General features: G+C 39.4%; 1 protein-coding gene across 2 annotated transcripts in view; it reads left to right on the top strand.

Annotated features, from left to right (window-relative positions):
- The window catches only part of EBF1 (EBF transcription factor 1), a 383,852-nt gene that overhangs the window by 23,062 nt on the left and 335,946 nt on the right, over nt 1-24,844 (top strand). For both annotated transcript variants that reach the window (XM_045551268.1, XM_045551269.1), the window contains exon 6: nt 2,496-2,564. In XM_045551268.1, the coding sequence (XP_045407224.1) occupies nt 2,496-2,564 (69 nt within the window). The remainder of the gene's footprint in view (nt 1-2,495; nt 2,565-24,844) is intronic.

Raw genomic sequence — 24,844 nt, forward strand, 5'->3', positions numbered from 1 at the left:
CCAGGAGGAACCTGAGTTAGAATAAGGGCAGGTGTAAGGCCAAACCTCTCTGAGTGAGGGGCCTAGAGGCTGAGCTCCAAGGGTATAATAGGGGTTGGCTAACTAGGGGAGGGTTGCAGGAGGGGCTGGCTAGGCAGAGGCTTGCCTGGGCCAAGGTGAGATTGAGCAGGATACATCACCGGGAATGAAATGGGCCCATGAGGCTGGAGCTTGGCAGGTTGGAGGAAGGGACAGGGGGTTGGGAGGTGGTCTGGCATCGTGTCATGCCATGGATTGATGCTGAGTGCAATGGGAGCCATTAAGGGGTCTAGGCCATGAAGCCACACAGTCCCACAGACTCTGGCTGCCTTAGGGGTCAAAGTGAGACCAGGTGGGAGGCCACCACAGGGTCCAAAGACTTGGATCAGGATGGTGGTAGTGGGGAAGGAGAGCATCAGATAGGCTTGAGATGTAGATCCTTGTGCACAATTACCAGTAAGCAAGTTGGAAGAGTCCCCGGAGGGCATTGCATCCAGGCTGGACTGTGGTGAGGGTGCGGCTTGCATTGCCTGCTTGCTGTTTGGAAAAGGGAAATGAAGGAGAAATAGGCCTTCCCACTCATCAGTTTTCCTCCCTGGGTAAAGGAGACTTGGGCTCTGTCAGTGGGCTGCTTTTGGAGATCTGCCGCCTCTGCAAAGCACAGGACAGGTTAGCTCAGACTTGGAGAAGGAGAGAACTGGAGGAGGGAGACACAAGAGGTGAGGATGATGCTGCCCTTCTTGGGCCCTTAGTAGGGCCAGTCACGGAGCCTGTTCCTGAGCACTTGGAGGTGGGTGCTGCAATTGCCCTGTTCTACCAGTGAGGAAACTGAGATCCCAGGAGGTGGAGGACCCTGCTCAAGGTGACACAGATAGCTCTGTCGGATTCCAGAGGCAGCGTCCTTAACCACCATGCTATTCTGGCAAGCCTGTGAAACGTAGGTGTAGGGGATCAGACTTCAGGGATGATGGAGTTTAATTTTTAAATTATTTTGGGGCATGCATTCTAATTACTTGTACTTCCCACTACTTCAACTACCTGTTTCATTATCTGTCTCTTAGCTACTGTTATCTAAGACTTTCTATCCCCAAAGTAGTGGTAAGAGCAGAGCTCAGGCCTAGAGGAACTGGTTCCCTCTGAATCAGAAAGTGAAAGGCTGTAAGTTGGATGGAGTGAGTTTTAGCTGGGGCTTTGACAAAGGAGATGCAGTCGTTACTGTTGCTCTTCTACAGATAGGAGAGACAAATAGAAGTAGCACCAAGTTTGGAAGCTGATTCTCTTCTTGGAGATATAGTTATGGCAAGGAAAGAAACTTTCCAATTTTGGTGAAAGGAGTAAATTTCTGGGTCCTGAAAATGAAGTTCAATGTTTGGTTGTCTCCAGCGGCTCCCTAAATTTGGGCTGTATGATTCACTAAGTTGCGAGTGTGGGGGGGTATACACATGTGTGTGTGTGTGTGTGTGTGAGAGAGAGAGAGAAAAGTGCATATTTTACTTGTACATAGTGAAATATAACCCTGGGGTGACCTCCCCACCTTCTTGACTGATCAATATGTGCTCTTCTATTGCGTCCCTGGGTGTAGACCTTGTTTTTATTTGCAAACACGGTTTGGATGGATAGTCTTCTGTTGACCATAGGTGCTTTTCAAAAACACGAATGTTTCACCCTTCAGAAGCATGTCAGTTTTAAAAAGGGGTGGGATTTTGGTAGTGGTTGCTTTTCTTGCCCATTGCTACTCTTTCCCTAATAAAGAGTGCCCACTTTCAGGGCTGTGCTAACCATTGGATCCACTGTCCATAATGCTACCAGGAAACTTAAGTGGTGGCCAGAGCAAGCCATAAAAGCCAGAGGGATGTGAATCTCCACTTTCTTTAATTTTGCCTCTTCCTTGGCTTAACTATTATGTTTTACCTTTATTCTCATGGAGATGGTTCAAAAGCAAACAGACACAGCTGTAGGATTTTTGGAAAGCCTGCGGTTGAAGGAAATGCTGCCCATAAAAGAGAAAGGAGAGGAAAAAGGAATCCATTTAACACAAAATGACTGGAGGGGGAGAAATCACTCATACCTCATTATTGACGCGTTCCACACAATTAGTGTGATCTTGAGGGAAGAACGTTTGAGCCACCCACAACCTCGAATATTCTCATTGGGTAGATGTAATAATAATGCACTTCGCGGTGAACTCTCCCTACACCTCGGGCAGTGATGGGGAGACCCCATCTTAGGGCTCTCAGTCGTGGCTCTGGCAGAGCCCCTCTCTCTCCCTCCTTCTTTGAGCAGGGAGAGGTTAAGCCTGGCCATTAACCCATAGGTGACCCATATAGCATTTTCTGTCCCAGGGATCCGTTGATTGCCAGGTATGGCTTTGTGGTAATTCTAGCATTTGCAACCCAGCAATTTGAACCTTCTGTCTGCCTAAATGATGATTTTACATTGTAATGGTTGTACTAAATCCTCTTGCTTTTGCTCCATAGCCGCTGTTGTGACAAGAAAAGCTGTGGCAACCGAAATGAGACTCCCTCAGATCCAGTGATAATTGACAGGTAGGGACCACTCTTCTTTCACTGGGTTCTTATTCCTCGTTATAATGAAACACCTGCCCTGTGTCGCTCATGAGCGAGGGTTAGGAATGCATGTGGCCGAAATTTGCCTGTTGGTCATGACTTAAGCTGCGCCGAGTGATTGCGATTCCTGGGAAAGCCATATGGAATGTTCTTTTGGAGGCCTGTTTCTTGGATTGCTCTGGTTTTGCGTCTGATTCATGCTCCTAAAGGAATATATATTTTTTTCCTTTCCTGACTTTCTGTGGCTCAATCCTCATGCTGTGCCAGGAAGCTTCAGAAATAAAATAGTAATAGTTTGTGATTTATGAAATGTGGTTGGGTGCTTATAAATATTTAACTTTTATTTGAAAAATGTTTGAATCATTATCACTTTTAGCTACAGTAGTTCTGTTGGACGTAATCCATCTACATTTTAAGGTTTTATTTATGCATAAAAGCAGTTTAAAGAGATCTGTGAACCAAGGTTTTCTACTGTTATTTCCCGGGTTTGATTGCAGCTCGTACTGTATTGTAAGTTGATTAATTTATTTTGCTTGTCTTAATTATTGTGTTTTTAAACAGATCCATATTACTAATCTGACATGACCAAGTAAATCACTGTAGAACAATAAATCTGTTTTAGTTGTTCGGTGCAATTTCAAGTCAGTGTGTGCACACATTATGCAAAGTCGCATTCCAAATATTCACTTTAAATTTTAATTATTGAAATTCATTGTATGGAAACATGTATGATAAACCATTTGTTACATAGCATTACTCATTGAGAGTTAAATGGCCTGGAAGGTTTATAGATACTGTCAATTGTCAGCTAGGAAAAGAGCTAGCATCTTCTACTAGCTGGAAAAAAAGTCTTGCCAATAAGACTAACCGAACTCATTGAGGAAATCAGCGGCCGAACAAATGGTCCCTTCTTGGGTTTTGGTGTTAATGGATTTTTGATGACAACAACAACAGCATCAAAACCAAAACACTTATCTGTCTTTCCAATTCTTCACCTTTTTTGGGTTTGCATCATCATTACTTATGTCAACAGACTGATTGTTGATTTTTAACCTATGTTTTTCAGACTTAAGCCCAATATTGATTGCCAATTGGCTTTATAAAGGTTACATTTCAATCAGATATTTTAATTAAATATTTCTTGCTACTATTCACTAAAATATACATTTTTGCTCTATATAAGGGTATTAGTATATTTGACTCAAAGTTAAACGATGTGAAAATTTAATGTATAGTGATGCATGCTGCCTATAGAAATAGGGTAGCGTATTTATCTGTGAAAGCAGATATGCCATTCATATAATTGCTTTTTCTTCGATGGAAGATAAAAGTCTTCAAATAAATAAGGCCAAAAACAACTTGAACCTTTATGCTGTTCGTTTTATTTAAATATATCTCTTCAAAATACCATTTGTTATTTTAAGCAAGTTTTTCTTACTCTTCTATTAAGAAGAAGGTGTACTGATGAAAAGACCAGCCTAAGTATCCGCCTAAACTTTGAAACTATAAGCAGTTTGTTCTGCCATACAGTTCCTTTTGGTTTAGATGATGACAAGAACCTTACCTTGCCACTCGCAATGAAAACACTTTTTTTTTTTTTGGCTTGAGAATGGGTTGAGCTTTTAAGTTCTTCATCTGGTTTTAAGCTGTGACTTTGATATAGAAGGTTGATATGACTGTGGTTTGAATAACACTTGATTTTGACCTGTTTCTGTGGATTGCGATGGCATAAGAAACTTAACTCAGCAGCACTGTAATTAGCCCGGCCCCTGTTTTTGAAACAGGATTGTGTTACCTGGGTTGCATTAGTGTGGCTTCTATTGTTGCCGCCTTGCATCTGTCCCAGTAGGGTACTTAAAACCTTTCATTGGCTGGGGATAGTTCAAACAGTTTAGGCAAAATAAGTGTGCACTTTATGCTGTTGGTGGCTTTAGAGATATTACTCACAACATTTATCCTTTTCATTTTTTTCTCTTTTGGTTTGACCAAGTAGAAAACAGTGTGTTGCCAATCTTGGTCTCTTCAGATAGGAATACTTTAAAAACAGCTAAAACATAGTGTATGTGCGCAAGTCCCAGCATATGTTTATTTGCTGGCTGTTGCCGTTGTCTCTCACGAACTATCTTTTCAGGCAGTGATGCCAGTTGATATGCAAAACCCTATTTAGCTATTTTTATTTGCATCTGAGTTTTCAGAATTTATTTGTCCTCCAGTCTGCCAAAGGTTTTAAACGCTCCAGTCCTGTCTGTGCTGATATGTGAAACTTCCATTTTTAACAGCGAGAGAAGAGAATAACAACAAGAAAAGAACTTATGCAAGGAAGGGCAAAATAGAAAAGATTTTTCAATTCCACAAAATTGCTGCAAAGGGGAAAAAAATGATGGCAACCGTGTTTGAATTTCATAGTTTCCAATTTGATTCTATATTACAGATTGCATAATATCTGTGTTACGTGCTTAGGGTTTGATTTGCTTTCAGATTTATGGATGTGAATCCCTGAATATTTTGTAAAAATAGGCTATGGGGCCTGCATTCAGTAGCAATAGTAACTGTTTTTACATGATGCATACAATATGCAATTATAGAGCTGAGGATACAGGCAATCCTTGCGTTAGGATTTAGCATAGTTTCAACACGCAGTCACCTTTTGAGCACCAGTGATTTTTAGTTCTCTTTGCTTGTCCTTCGGAATTTGGGAGAACGCTGCTATTTTTATCATTGAAAAGACTTTTAGCAGTGGTTATTCAGGAAAACTATTTATAGGATAGAGAGAAGAGGCTTTCTGGTCATACGGCAATGGAGCAGGGCAAGCTATTTCTGTATTAAATTTTGGCTGTATTATTTGTTGCCAGTGATTTTGGGACATCAGCCTGGCGTATACTATCAAAAAGGTGGAATTAAAAAATCAGTGATTGCATCTTGTGATTTAGAAAATGGATTTGTACTTCATTCTAATGGCATGCACAGACTAAGAAAAATATGACCCGAATTCTTCTTACAATTGTGACAATTTGTCAAGTCACTTCTAAAAAGTTTATAGGAAAATTGCTGTAAATGTAGGAAGTATACTTCTGGAGTTGACTGCCAGGTTGTATGTCTGCCTGATTCCAAATAGCTTGATTGAGAAGCACAAAACCCAGCCTGTGCCCAATGATCTAGGTATTTGGGCTGCATAGACATGGAAAAAGTCAAATGTGTTATGTTTAATAGCAGATGACCAGGAACTAATAACAGCAAATTTCATTATTGTTGCGGTAAAGGGCTATGTGTGATAATTATTGTTAAAGTAAAAAGCAAAAAATGACTTCTAGTTATTGAATTATGGTGGAGATTGATTTAACATATTCACATAGTAACTCATATTTGAATTTAAAAGGTTTGCAATAAACTTCATGTTTAGAAATTGAATAAATTGTAGTTTTATTACCACATTGGATATCCTTGTGTCCTAACCTTTTTCCTTGGAGTTATCTTAGTTCAATAAATAAAACCTCATTAGACTATTCCCATTTCAACGAGTTTATTAAATTTTGCAGAAGTAATTAGCATAAGCTGTGCTAATTTTTCTGGAAGACTAATGAGGGAGGTTCTTAATTAGGTTTACTTTGTAAGAATCAGAAAAGATGATAATGACAAAAGTCACATAGGGTAGTCTGAATTGGGAACCCAGTTTTTCTGCATCTATAAAAAAATCTTCCATTTTCTATATGGAAAATTCTTTATAAATGCTTGAACTGAATATATGAAGCATGCAGCCTGTTATTCCATACTAGTTAGTTAGGATTACCATCCATTCTTGATTTGCTTCACAAGACTCGTTATTTTCCTAAACTATCTTTGAGCAATGACATGGATGAATACAGATGGTCTTACAAAAACATTTCTTTCTCCAAATTATACTATAGGATTCCTTTCACACAGAGCTCTGAAGTTTCTGGCTAGATTTGTGTTGCTTACTTCCAGTAGGGCAGGATAGGGGCAGCTCAATATTTGTTTGTTTTTCAATTTAGGATCAGTGTGATTGGTGAGATAGTTAGATCACTAAATAAGAGATGACAGTATGAGCCCAGTTCTTCATTTCCTTATACTGTGAATACTTAGCTGTTAACAAGTGAAATTTTTTTAATAGATAGAAATAACAAAGGATGAAATTCCTGCTCAAATTAGGTTCTTCTGTCTCCTGTGAATTTAGATGTAGTCCTTTCAGAATATAATGTGGCCCAAGTACCTGCAAGTTTTGGGGTCCTCAAAGCCAGTATTTAAAACATGGATTTTTTAAAAGCCTATCAACTATTATAATGTACCTCTAAAGATTTTGAGTTTGTTTATTGTAATCTTAACAGATTTGCCATGTCTTTATTTTGCATTTATAAGAATCCCTGTATGTATATTTAAAGCTATGAGATCTAGAACTTGACATGTGACATGAAAAAAAATACACAAATTTTATAAAATGAAAAACCTAGTCTGTTTGGAATTACCTTAGGCCACACTTTACCCAAGGGTCTCCTATAAAGAAAAAAAAAGCCTATATTTGTTTTTTCCAGAATTTTCTAAAGATCTTCCACATCTAGATCACTTTCATTTAGGTAACACTAATTGGGTTTGTTTTATGATTGTCTGAAATAGAATGTTCAGTAATGAAAATATTAGAATGCTCATTTTGCCTGTTGATTTTACATGATGTACATCATATGAACAGAAAAACTTAACCATATTAGTGTTGTTCAGAGAGACAATTTTATTGAAGATTCATTTTTCAACTAAGATGTAAAAATGCTGTGGTAAGACTTCAGAAAAGTGCAGTGTTGTCTTATCACCAGGCTAATTTTCTTGATTAAACCTACCCCAATATATTTATGTAACATATATGTCCATCTGTATAATAGGAAAATAATAGAAAAACTTTAGACTTAGAAGATATATATATATGTATATATATTTTCATACACACACACACATTTTTTACCATTGGGTGGGGTAGGGTATATAGTTTCCAAAGACTGTGAAAGCATCTCAACAATAAATGACTTCCTTCTCTGTCTTTTATCGTCAGAGGTAAATCCTAAAAGTATTCAAATTTTTTTTGTTGTCCATATAAAGTCCTCAACTAACATGAACATAAATACATACTTTTATTAAAGTTGCAAATGAGGCTTTTAGTCAGAGTTTCATGACTTCATTTCATTGCCCTTTCAACTCCTGCTATTTTGGTCTTCATCTGGTTTTTAGATGGACCAACCACCAAACATCATCATTCTGCACCACACACAAGCAGCAGTCTGGGACATGAAGAACCAGAGGTGTAAATACATTTTTCAGAGCTCTGATAAACCTTTTATACCACCTGATTTCCTAACATTGAGTACTTGGTTAAAATAAAAAGAGGAGGAATTCACTCTTTAAAATTGCCCCAGGTGGGATAATTGCTGTCTTTTTGGTTGGTTTGAGAGGTTTGCATTTTTTCAAAAGTGAAAAGCCAGCATCCACACTGAATTTACGGTTGTTTATTAACCCTAGTGTGTTTAAACATTTGTCTTCTCAGTGGGAATTCACTTGTGATTATTAGCAATGAGACTTATGTGAGTATCATTCTAAATTTTATCGCCTATCAGATAATACCATTCTGAATATGAGATGAGCCCTGTACATTTGTGTGCAGTTTGCTACCATGATAAGAAAATAACTAATACAATAAGCTAATAGCAGTCTATATTCCATTTGCTATCAGCTATTCCCAAATACACAACCAGGATACATTAAAATGCATTTCAAATATGCTGACAATATATCATAATGCAAAGTACTTTTACATGGTATAATACTACTACAGACACTGTATAATGAACAACAGTGGTTTTCCTGTAAGAGAAATAATGGCAGCAACTTCCAAGAAATGTATTTAACAGAGCTTCAGAGAATCAGCAGCGGGTATGTGTAGCATGGTGCGGGTGTCAGCTCATTGTGTAGGTTTTTAATCCCATGTCATCATAACTTTGCTTTTGCAACAGTTCTGGAAAAATACAGAAAAGCAGTACAAAGTCCCCTGTGTGTCATGTTGGCAACGTTGCACAATTGTTTTGTGATGAGAATATATCACTATATTAAACACCCTTTTACTTTTCTAAAAGAAGTTGTTTAGAATAAAGGGAAAAAACTCTCCCCAAGTGCAACTCTCTGTTGATAAATTCCCCTCATTTCTTCATTTCTCCCTACTGTCGGCACCTGACTAACTCTCTAATAAAATTTGACTAGATTTTAAAAACTCTGTTTAGAGATTTCTGCATAAAGAAATGGTACTTTGGTCATTTTAATTTGTATGATATGTTATCTGAAGTAGACTACTAATTCTTCTTTCTCACCCCTGCCCCATCCCATACCTCTCTTTACAAACTGTATAACTGTCTGCTGTCCGGGACAATATAAAAGTGACTCAGTACTCCTACTGCAATCAGTGAAACATTGAACAGTACAGGTTTGTCTTTCATTGCTTGCTGCCTTTAAAGGTGTCGGGTGATGAAGAGAAATCTCCCTTGCAAACTATTTCTCCAGTTACAAGTCTTTGTCCAGGAGCAAATGAAGGTTTTAACATTACAGTATACATTATAATAGAATTTTGTAATAATTGCCCTAATCCTGCTAAGTGTGAAGCTGAGTGTATGTATATGTATGTGTGTGTGTGTGCACATATTCTTCGTGGAGAGGGAAGTCAAGCCAAAAGAAATCTGTGATATAGTCCACTGGTGGTGGGGGGGATAGGGTGGGGCTTTGGAGGGGGGTCATACATGTTAAATGATGCAAACTTAATGAAACTGATTCGGGGGAAGAACATGCCATTGGCATTTCATCTATGTAATGTGTACTCCGCTTTCAGTGGGAACAGAGTGGTCTTCAGAGTGCTTTGGGAATTTTTATTTTTGAAAGTGAAGGGCTTGGATCCAGTTCCAAACATGCCCTGAATCCTACTTGTAATGACTTAACTGGACAAGCTGGCAAATTATATAGCCTGATCCTACACAGTAACCTCCAAAATGGCACTCGGTAACTATACCATCCTGCTAACTGTTTGAGGCACAATAGTTTTGTAATATGATATAAAGTAATAGTGTTAGCCAACACATCTTTAATAAGATATTGTTCGTGCCTTTGCCATATGCTACAGAGCAGCCTCTCACTCGGTGGGCCTTTTGATTCCTCTCAATAAGATTATTTCAAATACTCTAATCCTGAATCATTGACATGAATACAAAAGCCTAGTGACATCTAATAGATGCCTCTTAGCTTTGCTTTTCCTCTTGTTCCTTTCCTTTTTCTTCTCTTTTTACCTGACAAAAAGCTTATAGACACTTGGGCTCTGTCTCTCAGTAGCAGCATGGGGGGCTCCTCATGAAATATAAAGAGGGAAAAAGGACTGACAGAGGCCCGATAAGCTACAGAGTGAAGGGCCATAGATTAAAAGTAAATGCCAGTAAATCCTACCCTGTACACTCACTTGTTCTTTTATTGTTTTCTTTAACACTTTCGGTGCCAGGGCAGGGGGAAAAAAAAGAGACCATCGTAATCAAACTGCGCATGTGCATTTTTAATCCGGACGTGGTCATATTACACACATTTTATATGGCTTCGGCAAGATTCTTAAATGTTGGCTCATGGAAAGGTTGTGCTGGTGGTGGTTTATAAAAAGAATGCCCTTTTAATCAATGTCAAGAATCCCTCAAGAACTTTTTTGCTCATTTGCTGCTCAATTGACCGAATATTGATATCATGTGTGGGTGGGAAGAGCCCTTCTTCTATAGGGTGTGAACGAGGGGTCTCAGGACATGACAGCTTCGAGGTTGAAATAACTTTTTCTTTTCTTTTTTAATCAATGAATTGAAAATTGTCAGAGTGAAGTGTTAAAATGTTTTGTTTCACGCTACGAGCTGCTGCTTTGTCACACGGTGCTGCTCCCGCCAGTGCTGCGAGCGCGCCCGTCTGTGCTGGGTGGCGCGCGGGGACCGAGACTGGCACGGCGCGGGCCCAGGAGCCGGGGCGCGGCAGGTGACCACGCTGATGGGCAAGAGGTCGTTCTTTCCTCCACCTTCCCAAACCAACCGCTGTTGGACTAAAGCCCGTTGTCATTCCATCAGAGGATCAGATAATCATGCTGCTTGCAATTTCTTCACTCTTCTTCGATAGATAAACTATTTGGATTTTTCATGTTTCCCACTCATTAATATTCTGATCGGTCAGTAATATCTTAAAATATCAGTTTTAATAGTCTCGGATGCACTATTGGCTAAAGTCCCCTCACAGAGTGGAAAGTTAGTTTGAAGAACTCTGGACCTGCATTAGGTTTGGCTACACACACACACACACACACACACACACACACACACACACACCCCAAAGACAAAAAGAAAGATAAAAAGTGAGCAGTCTTTTTTATTTATTAAAAAGTTTTTTAGAAAGGGAAGTTGGTTAAGAGTTTGTCCGATTATCTTTGAAGCTGTTACCAACAATGTTGAAACCCATGTTTCTCTGTACAGTCTTGAGATTTCCTAAAGCCAGATTCTAATCTTCAATGTACAGTGTACATTTCAGAATATCTTCAAAAAATTGAGTCTTTCTTCTTGTGGCTGTGGGTGTAGGAGTGCCCTATGGTGGCTCATAAACACCAGCATCTGAATCCTGGCCTATGGACAGTTTAAAACAAAACGAACAAAATCCCTGACCACTGTTGAGTTTAATAGTAAATTGCACGTAGATTGTACTTGCAAAATTTTAGAGCATATTAAGGTATAATATTTCAGAGAATTTTCTTCAAACAAATTAACTCCATTTGACAGATCTGTAAACTGAGGCACATAGCTTAAGGGACTGTCCACTTTATAGTGACAAAGCAACTGATTAGAAACTCCACATATCCTAGCTCTCAGCCTGATTTTTTTTTCTCTCCTTAATTGCACAGTTAAAAACTCTGTTTCAGGTATTTCAGAATGTCTCATTTTTTTTTTTTTTTGGTATCCACAATTCATCCTTGCCATGTATTATTCTAAACCTATTTACCTAACAGTTTTCTTAGTTGATGTCACACTTAAATTTGGGGATTAAAAGATTTATGTATGAGACATAATTGTTGTACCATTGCTGAAGTAACGTTTAGTTCTTTTGTTCTCATTTAATTTGATGAGTGAACCATTGTGTATTTCATTGAGAGAAAAGTCAGTAATCCAGAGAGAGATCTGGGAGAAGGCATAGTGTGATGGAAAAGGCATAGATTTTGGAGTCCATTGGCTGAGGGATCCAATTCCTCCATTGCTACTTGTCACTACCTGAACCTCAGAGGGCTCAGTTTTCCCATTTCCAAGATGAGAAAAGTCAGTTCTATTTTGAAGAGTTGCGAGGGTTAAAATACCTAGTGCTGGGCTTGGCACATATCAGGTGCTTCAAATGAGGCAGCTCTTGCAATTTGAAAATAATATATTCCATGTGATTTTAATGTGATCATTGCCATGGAATTTTCTCATAAACACTATTACCTTACTGAATAGTTAATCATGGTAGCTAAGTCTCCTTGGATAAGGATTCACTCATATTTTTCTTTCCGCAAATATTTATTAAACCTCTACTATATGCCAGGCACTGTTTTCAGTGAGAAAGTCAGATACGGTCCTGGCCTCATGCAGCTTTCTCAGTGTCTCCGAATTGACTCCCTCCCCTGCAAAACAAAACAAAAAAAAAACAACAAAAAAAAGTTGGAGTAGTAATAAAATATAAACAAAAAACATATTGATATATTTTTTTTTAATTGAAGAATGCTATTTTAGACTGAGATCATGATGCAGAGGAAAAATATCCCTGGGGTTGAGGTTGCCTTTTAGCTCATACTCAGTGGTCTTGAACTTGAGCAAACGTGCAGCTTTCTCACACTCTTCCGAGGTAGTCAGTACATTGGTTGAGACTGAAGGCTGTGGAGTCTAATGCCTTGGACCAAACCCAGCTCTGCCAGCAGCGCTGTGGGACTGCAGGTGGTTTAACTTCCCTAAGTCTCGGTTTCTTCATCTGTAACACAGGGATAACAGTAGTCGTTCCTACTTTAGAGGGTGGTGGTGAGGAGTAAATAGATAATACATGGAGAGCCCTTAGCACAATACCTGGCACATAATACATATTCAATATAAGGTGGCTGTTATTTGTAAGATAAAGGCCATAATGAAGAGATGGCTAAGACCCTTTCCAGCTGTGGCACTCTAATTTTAGTTTTTTGTGGTATTGCTGAGCACAAGGAAGCAGATAGACTCTTTAGGGGGTAGACTGTAAGCACAGAGCCTGGATGATCTTGTGTACGAGGTGCTTAGGGTTTGTTTCTGTGAAATGAAAGAATGACAAGAGCTAGAAATGCATTGTTGGATCTGGTGGCTCATCTCTCTGCCTAAAGACAGGCTTGTTACAACTACACAATAAAGTGAAATGGCACTGCCATTAAAGAATGATGAGGAACAGAAAATGTAAGATAAAATATTAAATTTGTTACACTTAAAAATGTTAATCTTCACACAATTACCATGCAAATCTCCTCATTGCCTAACTGTTTAATTGATCAAGTAAATCACAGAGCAGACAAGTGAAAAAACCCTGCTGTTGACATTCTCACAAAGCACATTCTCAAGAATATATTCTGTTAACTAGTATGTCTATTACACGTGATAATGTAAATTAAAAAAAAAATATATATATGACATTCTTTGCAAACCAGCAGATTTCAGAGAGTTTGGGGGAAAGCTTGATTTTTGTAGGGCAAAAACTCTGCCATCTCCCTCCCATCGTTATGTCAAAGGTGGAATCAGTGTTAGGGTAACCTGTGTTTAAGCAGAGCCTTTGTTTTGTATAATGTTAGAAGACTTAAGAATTCACCGTTTTTTCTTTCAGGCAGGTATAGTATTGACATGACACTCTGGCGATTGAGGGGTTAATGAATTTTCTTTCTCTCCTTCCCCCCCCCAAATCCTCCTGTCCCCCACCCCCAATCCCATCATGTGCCTGGTTGACTCTGAAAGAAGGGGCTTGAAGTTGCCCACAGGGCATCCCTTTTCCCAGCCTTCTCCAAGGCCACCTGGGCAGACGGGAGCTTGCCTTCTGTCCTTAGGACACAAAATCCAATCAGGCGCTGGGGCTGCCAGTCTCTTTGACCTGCAAGCTGGGAAGAGGGAGGAGAAGCAGAGGCCGCTCACATTTGATAGGCTGCATCTTTGTGGCTTTAGGGGGCTCCTGTGTCTACTTGAGGAAGGAAGTTCTCCCTTATTTTCAAGATAAGGTGTTGTTCATGAGAGCAATGTGCTGAACTAATCAGGTTAATTGAGAGGCCCTGAATGTCCTCAGTGAGCCCATCTCTTCTTCCTGTTAAAGGCAGATACTGCAGACAGACGGATTACACATATTTTCGTTTTTTTTTTTTTTTTCCCCTAAAGCTCATGAAATCTGTAGGTGGGCAGGGAACGTAGGTTCAGCCGAATGTCATTCAGGCGATTTGAGCACAGTTTCTTATTGTAAAACAACGTAGCATTAAAAAAAAAAATAAAAAAATAAGGAGCTCTCCTGGAGATTGAAAGATGGGTGTCTTCGAATGTCTGATACCCTCTTTGTTTTTTTTTCTTAACGTCAAAGTAATCTCAGTGTTTCTGATTAGCTAAGAAAGACCGTTGGTTGAAGAATCCAGTTAGATTCCTTCCTGGCTATTTTATTCAAGATTGAAACTTAAAAAAAAAAAAAACAAACAAACCCAAAAAACCTCATTGTGATGTGTCATCAGTGACAAGTAGCTTCTCGGAGCGTGCTTCGATTCTTCAGCTTCCCAGCCGGACACCGAGGGCTGTGGCCCTGACTAATCGCATCTCCCACCTCCCTCTGGAGCAGCCAGCAGCCGAGTGGGGAAGAAAACAGAGCTGTTTCCACTGAATTCCTTAAAGGGCGGGGGTTCCTCCTCCCTCTCCTCCACTCAAAATGATTTGTCATAGTTTAATTTTAAACACTATCATTGACTATTCTTTCTTTCTACCCCACCTCTTTCCACCCCTTCTTTTTTTTTTCTTGGAAGTTCCAGGAATGACTTTGATTATCTCCACAATCAAATTCTCGTTGCTGCCTCTGTGAAAGTGTGCAGTCATAGATTGCAGGGATTATTTTCTTTAGCACTTGGGGATAGAGAAACCGGTTGTTTCAAAATGAGAACCAGCTGGTTCCACAGAGCCCTCGTTTAATGGGGGGGCCACTTTGTACACAAAGCCTTCCAGGCTCAGGTCAGTCATTACGGCAAACCCCAAATCAGCAGTGTTTGGTCTATCGCCCTTTATTAAATGTCAAGCGAGGAGTGATTTAGCAGATATGATAATAATAATAATAATTAAGAAAAACCCAACACACTCTGCATCTTTAATTTTGCCTCAGCTAAACACTCAGGTTTGGGAGGGACATTTCTCAAACTTCTTCCTATGGTAATTATCATCATAGACCTACTTTCCACTGCTCTCCCATAGACGGCTGGTATGTGTGTGTGTGTGTGTGTGTGTGTGTGTGTGTGTGTGTGTGTGTAGCTTTAACCCTCTCTAAATCTAGAAAATAAAATTAAGCTCATCTTTCAACATAATCTTTTATCTGACAAGCACAGTAGATAGATGAAAGGTAGATAGCCAAGTTGTGGGTCCCATTAATAGAACCAATTGGAGGGCAGAGATAACTGCTATTATCAAACATCTTTTATGCCATCCTGTAAAATAAGGACGAGGGTGATATACCATAAATATTTTGCTGTCTTTCTAGCTTGTAGAAATTGGTTTGTTGTCATACCCTGTTAATCTCTAACAGCACCAAATTCAATTTGAAATGAGAAGAGTACTTTCACTATTTGACTGTACAAAATACTTTTGAAGCATGCAAAGAAAGAAAAAAAAGCATAAAAGACATGTAAAACCGCAGTCGATACTCAGTTATGAGAATGATTTGTTTTTAGAACCTACGTTGCATTTTTATAAGGTAAACAAGTCTTTGGGATGCAACATTTATTAAATCAGGGTTGGAGGATAAAAAAAAGCAGCTACACTAGATTTTTAAAAACCTAGTGTAACCAAATTTTATATTATAAATGTGAGAGATTACTTTGCATTACTAATAAGAATATGTGGCTAATTTTGTTTTTATGATGACATGCTTTTTACATTGGCAGCAATGCAATGAAATCATTTGAAGAAAGGGTAAAGATGTAGAAATTTATTCTCACAGGGAATTTGATCAAAAAACCGAGGACTGTGCTTTTAATTATTTTATTTTTAGGATTTCCATATTGAAACATGGTTTGGGTAAAATCTTATCTAACAATTTTTTTTTTTGTTTACCAACTACTTGGATTATGTAATGTCTCTTTTAGTTCAAGCTTTAATTCTATTGTATATTCCCTATATTTGTATTTTTAAAAATTCTGTGGGTTTTTTAATATAAAAAACAAATAACTGTTATATTTCCAGTCACTCAAATTTGAACTGAATTTTACTTCCTGTTTCAAAGGTCAAGGCAGGCTGACCTCAACAGCAGTGTGGAGGCTGCTGAATTATTCATATCATTGACTTTGTGTCAGCTTCCACATTTGTGGAGAGGGATGTTTTATTCATTTATCTCATTTAGGGTTCTTCTCTGCACCTGTTTCTACCATTAAGTACCCTGTAATTTGCATTTGATGCTAATTTAGTTTCATATCAGCCTGGTCCCCCCTTGTTAATTTAATTTTCTAAGACCCTTTTCATTACAGTAGAACTGTTTTCCTCTTTAAAGCAAACATCTATACAAGTAATTGTATAAACTGCCTTTTAAATAATATCTTTTAGAAGATTCCATCGTTTAATTCCTTAATTCCTATAATTAGCCACAGTTTGATTAATGTTTCAAAGGGTTAAATTAAAATGCAGAATTACTCAAATGCATACTTGAATAATTTCTTATATACAGCAGAGTTAGCATCGTGGTGCTCTTCCTGATAATTCTCAGAACAGTATGTCTTAACAGCAGTAATTTTCTTTATTTAGAGTGCTGTTTAGTTTACTAATAGTAGTTTCTTTCAAGTCACTGTGCTCTCAACATTACCCGTGAAATGTTAGTGTTGTTCTTTCATCAAATTGCTGATAGACAGTGGCTTAAAATGTTTCTGCAACATTAATAATAACATACCCAAAATAATCAGGGAGGAATTAGGTCCAATTCCTTGATTTATCATGGAAGTTTGGTATTAAATATAATGAATTTCAGGGAACTGTGTTACATTATAGGTCTGTTTCTCTTCTTACCAGTTCTTTTATTTCTGTCTGCTGCTCAGGGTAGATTTCCTGGGAACTTGTCAGCTTTCCAGACATGATTTTAGGCAGCTTTGGTTTGTATCTACAGACACCCTTTGGGCTACAGTTGCCACCTACATATTGTAGAAATTAGTAGTAAGTTGTTTGAGGAGGCCGGATGGAAATGGCGGCTACCTTAGCAGGACTGGCCATAGCCCTGTAATGTCTGTCACGGATTTGGCAGTCGGGAGAGCTAGCAAGTCACAAGAACCAGGTACGTAGCCCCTCCGACTACTGGGGAAGAAAATTCTACCTCAGTCTTTTCCCTGGAACTGTTTGGACGGTGCTTGACATAAAGGGGTCAGCATTTATCCTTATAGACTTCCGTAGTAGCGGGAATTTAAAATGGGTGTGAATTATGAATTCAAGTTCTAAGGTACGTGGAAATTAACCAGAAGGAAAGTCATGGCTACTGCTGAATGTTACTAAGAAATTAGCCAAGCTCTGCAGGGCCCCTTCTTTCCCCTGGGTTGGATTAGTTGGATCTGTTGCTCATACTCTCTGGGGACACCAAATGGTGCAGTTGCTTTGGGGTTCCAGTAGGACCTCAGGTCTTTTGAAACTGGAGTTTGAAGGTGGCCTCCTTTTTTTCTCTCAGTTGTAAGTGATTCCTGGGGATTCCCACCCACAACCTTGTCACTGTGGAAATGTGAAAGGGAATCCCCAGATTTCCAGCAGACAGCGTCATCTGTCTAGTTTCAAGGTAGGCCCTACTGCACGCTTCCCGAAGGTCCCCTTCAGCTGGGAACTTCTTTAGTGTATCCTCGTCACAGTGAATTTTTCACATCCTGTGGTTTATGAAGCTAGCTTTGTGCTTCTGCCGATGGTCCTGAAACAACGTGAGAGTTTTCAGGAATGAAATACGGGATCTTTATTCATTAACAAAACATTGACTTACTGACTCTCCCCTCCTCCTCCCCATTTAGATATTCTTTTGAGTTTGGGCAAGTCTGTGAGCTCCACCAGAACAGTCTCCTTGAGGTTTGATTAAACAGCTGGGTTTAAAAACAATACGGAATATTTGTGGAGTTCTTAAGAATGCAGGAAAGGTTTTCCCACCCAATTCTGGCCAATGCTTGGAATTCCACTGTCAGAATCTCATCCCTTTAGCTAAGAATCTTTGATCTGTACTGAGACATACATAGCTTAGGAAAGGCTACCACTTTAATTTTATCACTATATACCTCTTAGCAGGAATGAAATAAAGGTCTTTTTATGATCTTTTCATGTTCATGACAACCCTGTGTGATAGGCAGGGTTTTAGGTATCTGTTACATGGACATGGAGAATGAATAGTGTAGCTTAATAAAGCACTTAGCTAGGTCCAAAAGGCAGGTTTTCTGAAGACGCTAGATTCTGGTAGGAAGAGACCAGGTTTCTCTTTGAGCTGAATGGACTCTCAGAGATTACAGTGCAGTCCCTTCATTTTAAAGATGAGAAAGCTGAGGCCAAGAGCAGCACAACAACATTGCCCAAAGATCTAATTAGCCTCAGAGCCAGGACCATAAGCCAAGTCCCTGGCTCTGGTTCCAGTGGCTTTTCTGCTGCTACTCTGGGCCATCTGAGTCCCACTTCGCTCTCCATTTCACCTTGTGCGAAATCAGCCTCAGGGAAGGGTACAACTTGTATTTTCTGGGTTTGAGTCCAAGGAAACCCCTGAGCTCTGTATCTCTAACAAGGCCCAGCATTGCACACCAAGCAGAAGTTAAATTGTGTCTAAGATATTATTATAACAGTCATGGGGAGGAGGAATCTATGGAATATCCATCATAAAATATTACTTTATTTTTTTTTCAAAAGCTCACGTTTCATTTATATGCAACTGTGCTGGTTCGTATAATGTCATAACACTGCAAAAAATTGTGATTTTTGTTTTTGTCAGAGATATTTCGTCAATAGTCATCTTTCAGCAGGAATTTTATAAAAGGTCTTTCTATTCCAGACATGTCATCATGAGCGGTTGTCTCTGACTATTACCTTTCTCTAGAAGGTACTGACATACGTAAACATTGACCTTGGCAATTTTCAAACTAAGCCCTAATTTAAAAACTTATTATTTAAACCTAAACAAATTTAATAAACTATCCTTTCCAAAAATAATAATAAAGGAAATGAGGCATTTTTGCAGAATGTAATTCTAAAAAAATTACAGTGAAAGGGGAAAAAGTGCACTGTACTGCCACCTACTCAAAACTAGTTTTGTGTACAATTTTGCCTAAGCTTGAGCAGGTTTGTCACATGTTTTGAATTGCCAAGGAAGGGCAGAAGTCATGGGTATGGTGCTGAGAGAAATTATTAGTCCTTGGCATAGTCTTATGCTGAGCTATGAGGAGCAGGAGAATGATTCCAAAAGGCAAAGGGACATTCACCTGGTAAGCTGGAGGGAGAGGTGGGGAGTCGGCAGCTTTGGTACTTTTTCAGGATACCGGGAAAGGAGGAAGCGACAATTATTGAGCCTTTAAATTACAGGCCCATCTGGCCTGACTAAAAAGATTGGGCTGATTTGGAAAAATGTACACTTTCTATCTCCATTTAAAGATGTGACCGAATGTAGTCAACAGCTAAGTCTTTCTTCCTCGTGTCCCTCCACTGTCTGGTCATTTAGGACCAATGCCCTCATTTTAAAAAGATGGAGGTTTGAATTTATGTATCCTCTCATTTTCCCTTCCCAAATTGTCTTAAATCATTCAACAAGCCGAATTCTTTTGTGCTTCCAAATATTTCCATACCAGAACCCAGAAAGAATAATTGTGCTAAACTTATAAAAAATTGTTTTATGGTGGGGCATTCTCTTGTTTGGAAACCATTGTTTTCATTCACAGAGGTGAAGAGGACAAGCAGCTGTTGAGTTCATTGACCTCAAGTAGGAGAAACAAAAGAACCAGAATGTTAATTTATTCAATAAATGTTCATGAAGCATCTACTATATAAAATAAGTTGTAGCCCCTATCTCAGAGGCACTTTGTGATACTTTCAGGACACCTACCTATTAAATATTAAGGAAATTGCATTTGGTGTGGAATCCCTTTCTCTTTTTCAAGTTACCACTAAATGCGTTGAATCACTCATCTTTCTCCCACCGTTATCTGGCCATTCCCAGGCCCTCCCTGTTCCACCTCCAATAAGAGATTTAAAGTAATTAATTACTCATCAGATTCAGTGTGGGTTAATGCCCTATACTATGCTAGTTTTTGATCTTCAGGGTACTGTTACCTCCATTATGAACCCAAATTTGAAAATATCCTTCTGTTAAGGAGCAAACATGCTTTGGTTCTATTATAAGCCTGACAAGTTAAATTGCTCATTCTGATGTTGGATTTTTCATTCATAATGAAAATGAGAAGCAGCCTGGTGTAGAACTAGGACACAGGAGACTTGGTTTTTAATACTACCTCTGTTGCTATTTAGGTATGTGAGCCTCTGCAAGTCTCTTAGCTTCTCTGGGTTTCAGCTTTCCCATTAAAATGAGAGAAGTGGACACTTACGATCGTTAAAGTTCCCTCTTTCTCAATGGTTTTAATCCTGTCTACTCCTATAAATCTAGTCACCTCTTAGATCTAACATTGGACAGTAGCCTATTAAACGTTTGCTTGAGCGGCATGTACTATAAGGTAAATAACAACCTCACAGTCATAACTGAACAATCAGCAACACTATCAACGAACTTTCACTCCTTCTACATTACCTTGTCCGAGGGATCAGCTAAGGTAGTAAGATCATAAGGCAGTAAGCACAGCCTACATCTATTGCTAAGATTTACCTTAAGGCAGGAAGCTATTGGGCAAGATCATTAGATGATGTACCTTGCAAAGCTAATTGAGTTGGTATATTTAAATTTATTGGTAGCATAACTTGGGCAAGATGGGGAAGGGATCTAGTAAAAAGAATATTGTAGGCTTGTAAAATGTGAGGCACGTGGACAAACACATTTATCTACATGAGATAGTAACCCCAAAAGGCTGTCAACAGAGGCAATCTATGCAACATCTCAGAGCTGTCTAACCAGATTCATCTGGTTTAGACTTCTGGGGATGAAACAGCCTAAATGGATATACAGGAAATATACACTGAGTTGCACATAGTATGTGCTCATTAAATAATTGTTCTTTGTCAGCATATCCACTTTGTATCTGTACTTTTGTGGTGGATAATTCCCTTTAAGGCCAAATAACTCTAAATATGTTTAGAATGAAGCTGTGAAATTATATGCTTTGCTAGTATCCTGTGCTTGTGTGTGACAATACAGTGTATATTCCTTAAGCTTAAAGAAATGAGAATTTCACAAAATCTCAAAAACATCTTTTTTTTTTTTTGTAATACAAAAAATGTATTGGTAATATGCAGGGATGAGAGACTGAGAAACAAAACTCTGTCCAGGATGGGAATAAGATCTCTCTCTATATATATTTTAAATTCTAATTCTCCAGTCTTTATATATAAACAAAATAATATTTTGACATATCTCCAAAGAAACAAAATTGTAAGTTCTATGGATAATGATTCTCTGAGAATTCCAGGTACAGGATAGGCCCTCTCAGGATTTCCTGTTTTTTGTTTGCTTTCCTTCATTTCTTATTTTATGTCCAATAAACTTTTACTTTAAGCAGGATCAAGTGTTAAGACAAACCAACTACAGAGCTAATGTATAGAACATTAATTCTATAGAAATGCCCTATAAAAACCAAAAGAAATAAGACTATTAAAAGAAATCCATATGTCTCTGGAATTTTTATTTAAGTTTATATTAGCAATAATGACCTTGGTTCCAGGGAATTCAGTAACAATTAATGACCAGCAAGGGGTCACTGGCCCCATGGTGCTTTGGGCCAACAACCCCTTCCAATGTGGACAAGAACTGGCCATTTATCCCAAGGAAGTGCCCCAAGGCGAAGTCCTTATCCTCTTGCCATCTGATTGTAATTTAACCTCAGCTTTTAAATGGCCCTTAGGATCAAAGATACAATGGGTTGTGCTTTCAGTATTTTAAAGAGTTTATTTTTTGCCATGCAGTGCATAATTGAGTATCACTGAATAGAGTTGTCAAAATAAAGTTGATAATTATGTTCCTTTCATCCTGGGGTGCATGTACTCATTTTGTGCCTGTGTATCTGCTGGCTTGTCCTGGTGTAGTATGTATCTACACAGAAGCTTACACTCACAGTCCTGTGTCTGGGCTGTGTGTGTGTGTGTGTGTGAGAGAGAGAGAGATACTAAAACACTCAATACTGGATTAACAGAATAAATAAAATTTGTATTATAGAAACTTCAGTCACACTAGTTTTACCTGCAGCTTGGCAAAGATGTAGTTCCATAATATGTAAAGTAAGGGGCCAGAGGCAGAGTAAAATTAGTCTTTTCCTTGGTATAATTGACTGGAGTGGCATAGTGACTGGCATTGGTGTTTGCATGTTCTATGTGTTACTGTTGTAACTGCTGTAATTACTGTCGATGACGAGGATAATAGCTAACATTTATTAAGCTACATCTTTGTTAAGTATTCTCTCTAAATCTTACAACTCAGTGTGGTGAGTATTCTTATTTTTCCCATTTTACAGATGAGGAAACTGGAGCTCTGGGAGGTTAAATAACTTGCCCAAGGTCAATACAGCTATTAAACGGTGGAGCTGGGATGCAAACCCTGCTGTGTCTGACCCCCGAGATCAGAGTCTTAATCCTGACACTATTCTGCCTCTATTTAAAAACTAACATTTCCATTTTCTAAGCGAAGCCTTTAATATATTCATTTAGGCAAATTTCCATCCTTTGCTGGCGTAATCGCTATTCCTTTTGCTGGTCATTGTTCCCCTGGGCTTCCCTCAAACATGGTCAGAGGTGCCCCGGACTTTTTAAAGATGGAAGAAAGGCCACATGGCCCTGCATAATTTGACCGAGACAGCTGTGCAGTTGGTTGTCTCATTTAAATTACAACCACAAAAAAGATGTGCCAGGCTTCATTGACACAAAGCTAAGGGCAGGAACACGGAACCGTTTCCTGAACCTGCCCTGGGTTACTGCCAAAGGTAAGCAGCCACACTCAGCGGGGTCTCGCAGACCACTGAGGAGGCAGTGAGCTTCACTAAAACAATTATCCCTCCCCAGGCCTGCGCTGAAGGTTTGCAGCTCCAAATTCTCAGGGCAAAGGATCCGTCCGTCCGTCTGTCTGTCTGTCTCTTGCTTCCAGCTTGGAATGGCTGACCTAGGCAGAAACTTGAAGACAATTCGTCTGAGAATTAGGGAGAGAAACAAAGGTGTGGGATTTAAAAGGCTAGTGTTGCAAAGGATCATCTTGACAGGCTGTAGCTCAGATTTAGAGAAACCCCAGACTGATTTGCGGAGGGCTGAACACCAAACCTTGTAACCACAGACCAGGCTTCAGGGAGGTATTTCTGAGACCTGACAAACCTACTTTTAATACTGAATCTGGTACAAAGTTTCGTGTGTGTGTTTTTGCTGTGGGTTTTTTTTTTTCCTATACCTTTTGGAACTGAGTCTGATAGTCCAAAGGGTAGTTTCACTTGCAATATTTTTTTTTCTCTTTGCTTTGAGATAGTTAGGAGCTTTTCTGGGGATTAAAGCAATAAACATATGCCTACATGACATGCAATTTCTTCTTTTTTTGGTGGCATTCTTAGAATGCATATATTTTTCTCTGCTAATTGATTTTTAACATCAATTATTTTGTTTCCTATTGCATCTTTCCAAAACTGCATCCATGCTAGATGCTTCCCAAATAAGGTTTGGTTGTATTAAAATTATTATGTCTTTCTGAAACAAACGTTCAGTCTTCCAGAAGCGTCCATAATGATGATATAATTTTTTTTTGCATGTGAGTATAGTATGAGCCTGCGTGTGTCCGTGTGCACCACGTAGGTTTGTGTGCACATATGTATGTAATATGACTTTTCTATTGCAACTATTAATGGCACAATAAAATATTTAAAACGTGTTGGGTTTTTAACGAATTATGAGGAAAGAGAGGTGGCAAAGATGACTTCCCCACCCCTCCTTATGAAGCAAAAAATTACAACAAAATTAATGAGGACAAACGGCGTGTGCTGGCTGCGAATGTGAGCGTGCACCACTGCAAATCGGACCGGCTGGGATGGAGGCCCGCGGAGCGGGAACACCCCGTTGCTCGCCCTGCCCCCCTCCCAGTGCCTCTCAGTAGTGGCATTGTGGGGACTCATGAATTACTTCTTACAGTCGGGGCTCCTTGCTATAAATCCAGCCGTGGTGCCGAGCGCACGGTGGGCAGCGGAGCACCGAGCGGGGGCAGGCGGTGTTTGTGTTGTTGTTAGCGACACGTAGCGAGTTCCTCCAAGGCGGAAAGGCCCCGGCTCCAGTTTGTCGCCAGTGAAAGCCGAAACACGAGTCGCACATGTGGAGCGGGAGCCGTCGGCCGCCCGGGGCGGGGGTGGCTGCGGGGGCCAGCGCCCACGGGGGAGGGGGCCGGGGATGGGGGGGAGCAAAGAAAATAGCCCGAGGGGAACCGGGAAAAGGATGCCCTGACCCCTGAATGTTATGTCCTCCCCATGACATCTCACTCCTTGTCTGCATATTCGAGAGAATGAAAAAAAAAAAGTCCCCTTTGTGGTGTGGCTTCAGAATGGTTCTCTTTCCCCGGATATCCTGGGTCTGTCTTTGGGTGAGATTTCCGTGGGTTCGTTTGTTAGGAGACGCCTCCTATCCCTTTAAGAGGTTAAAAACACGAAAAAAAATGTAAATGTAGGGACTTTAACACTTCCCCCCTTCCTAACATTCATATAATTGCTGTTAAGCCACATTGAAAACCCTGGGGCCGGGTGTTCACCAGGGTAAAGTTACATTTCACAAGCAGAAAATTGACTCACCACTTAGGAAAATTGGCTACCAATTATGTGTCAAAGGCTCTAAAGTCAG

This window comes from Lemur catta, chromosome 5 (assembly GCF_020740605.2).
Source record: "Lemur catta isolate mLemCat1 chromosome 5, mLemCat1.pri, whole genome shotgun sequence".
Classification (NCBI taxonomy): Eukaryota; Metazoa; Chordata; class Mammalia; order Primates; family Lemuridae; genus Lemur; species Lemur catta.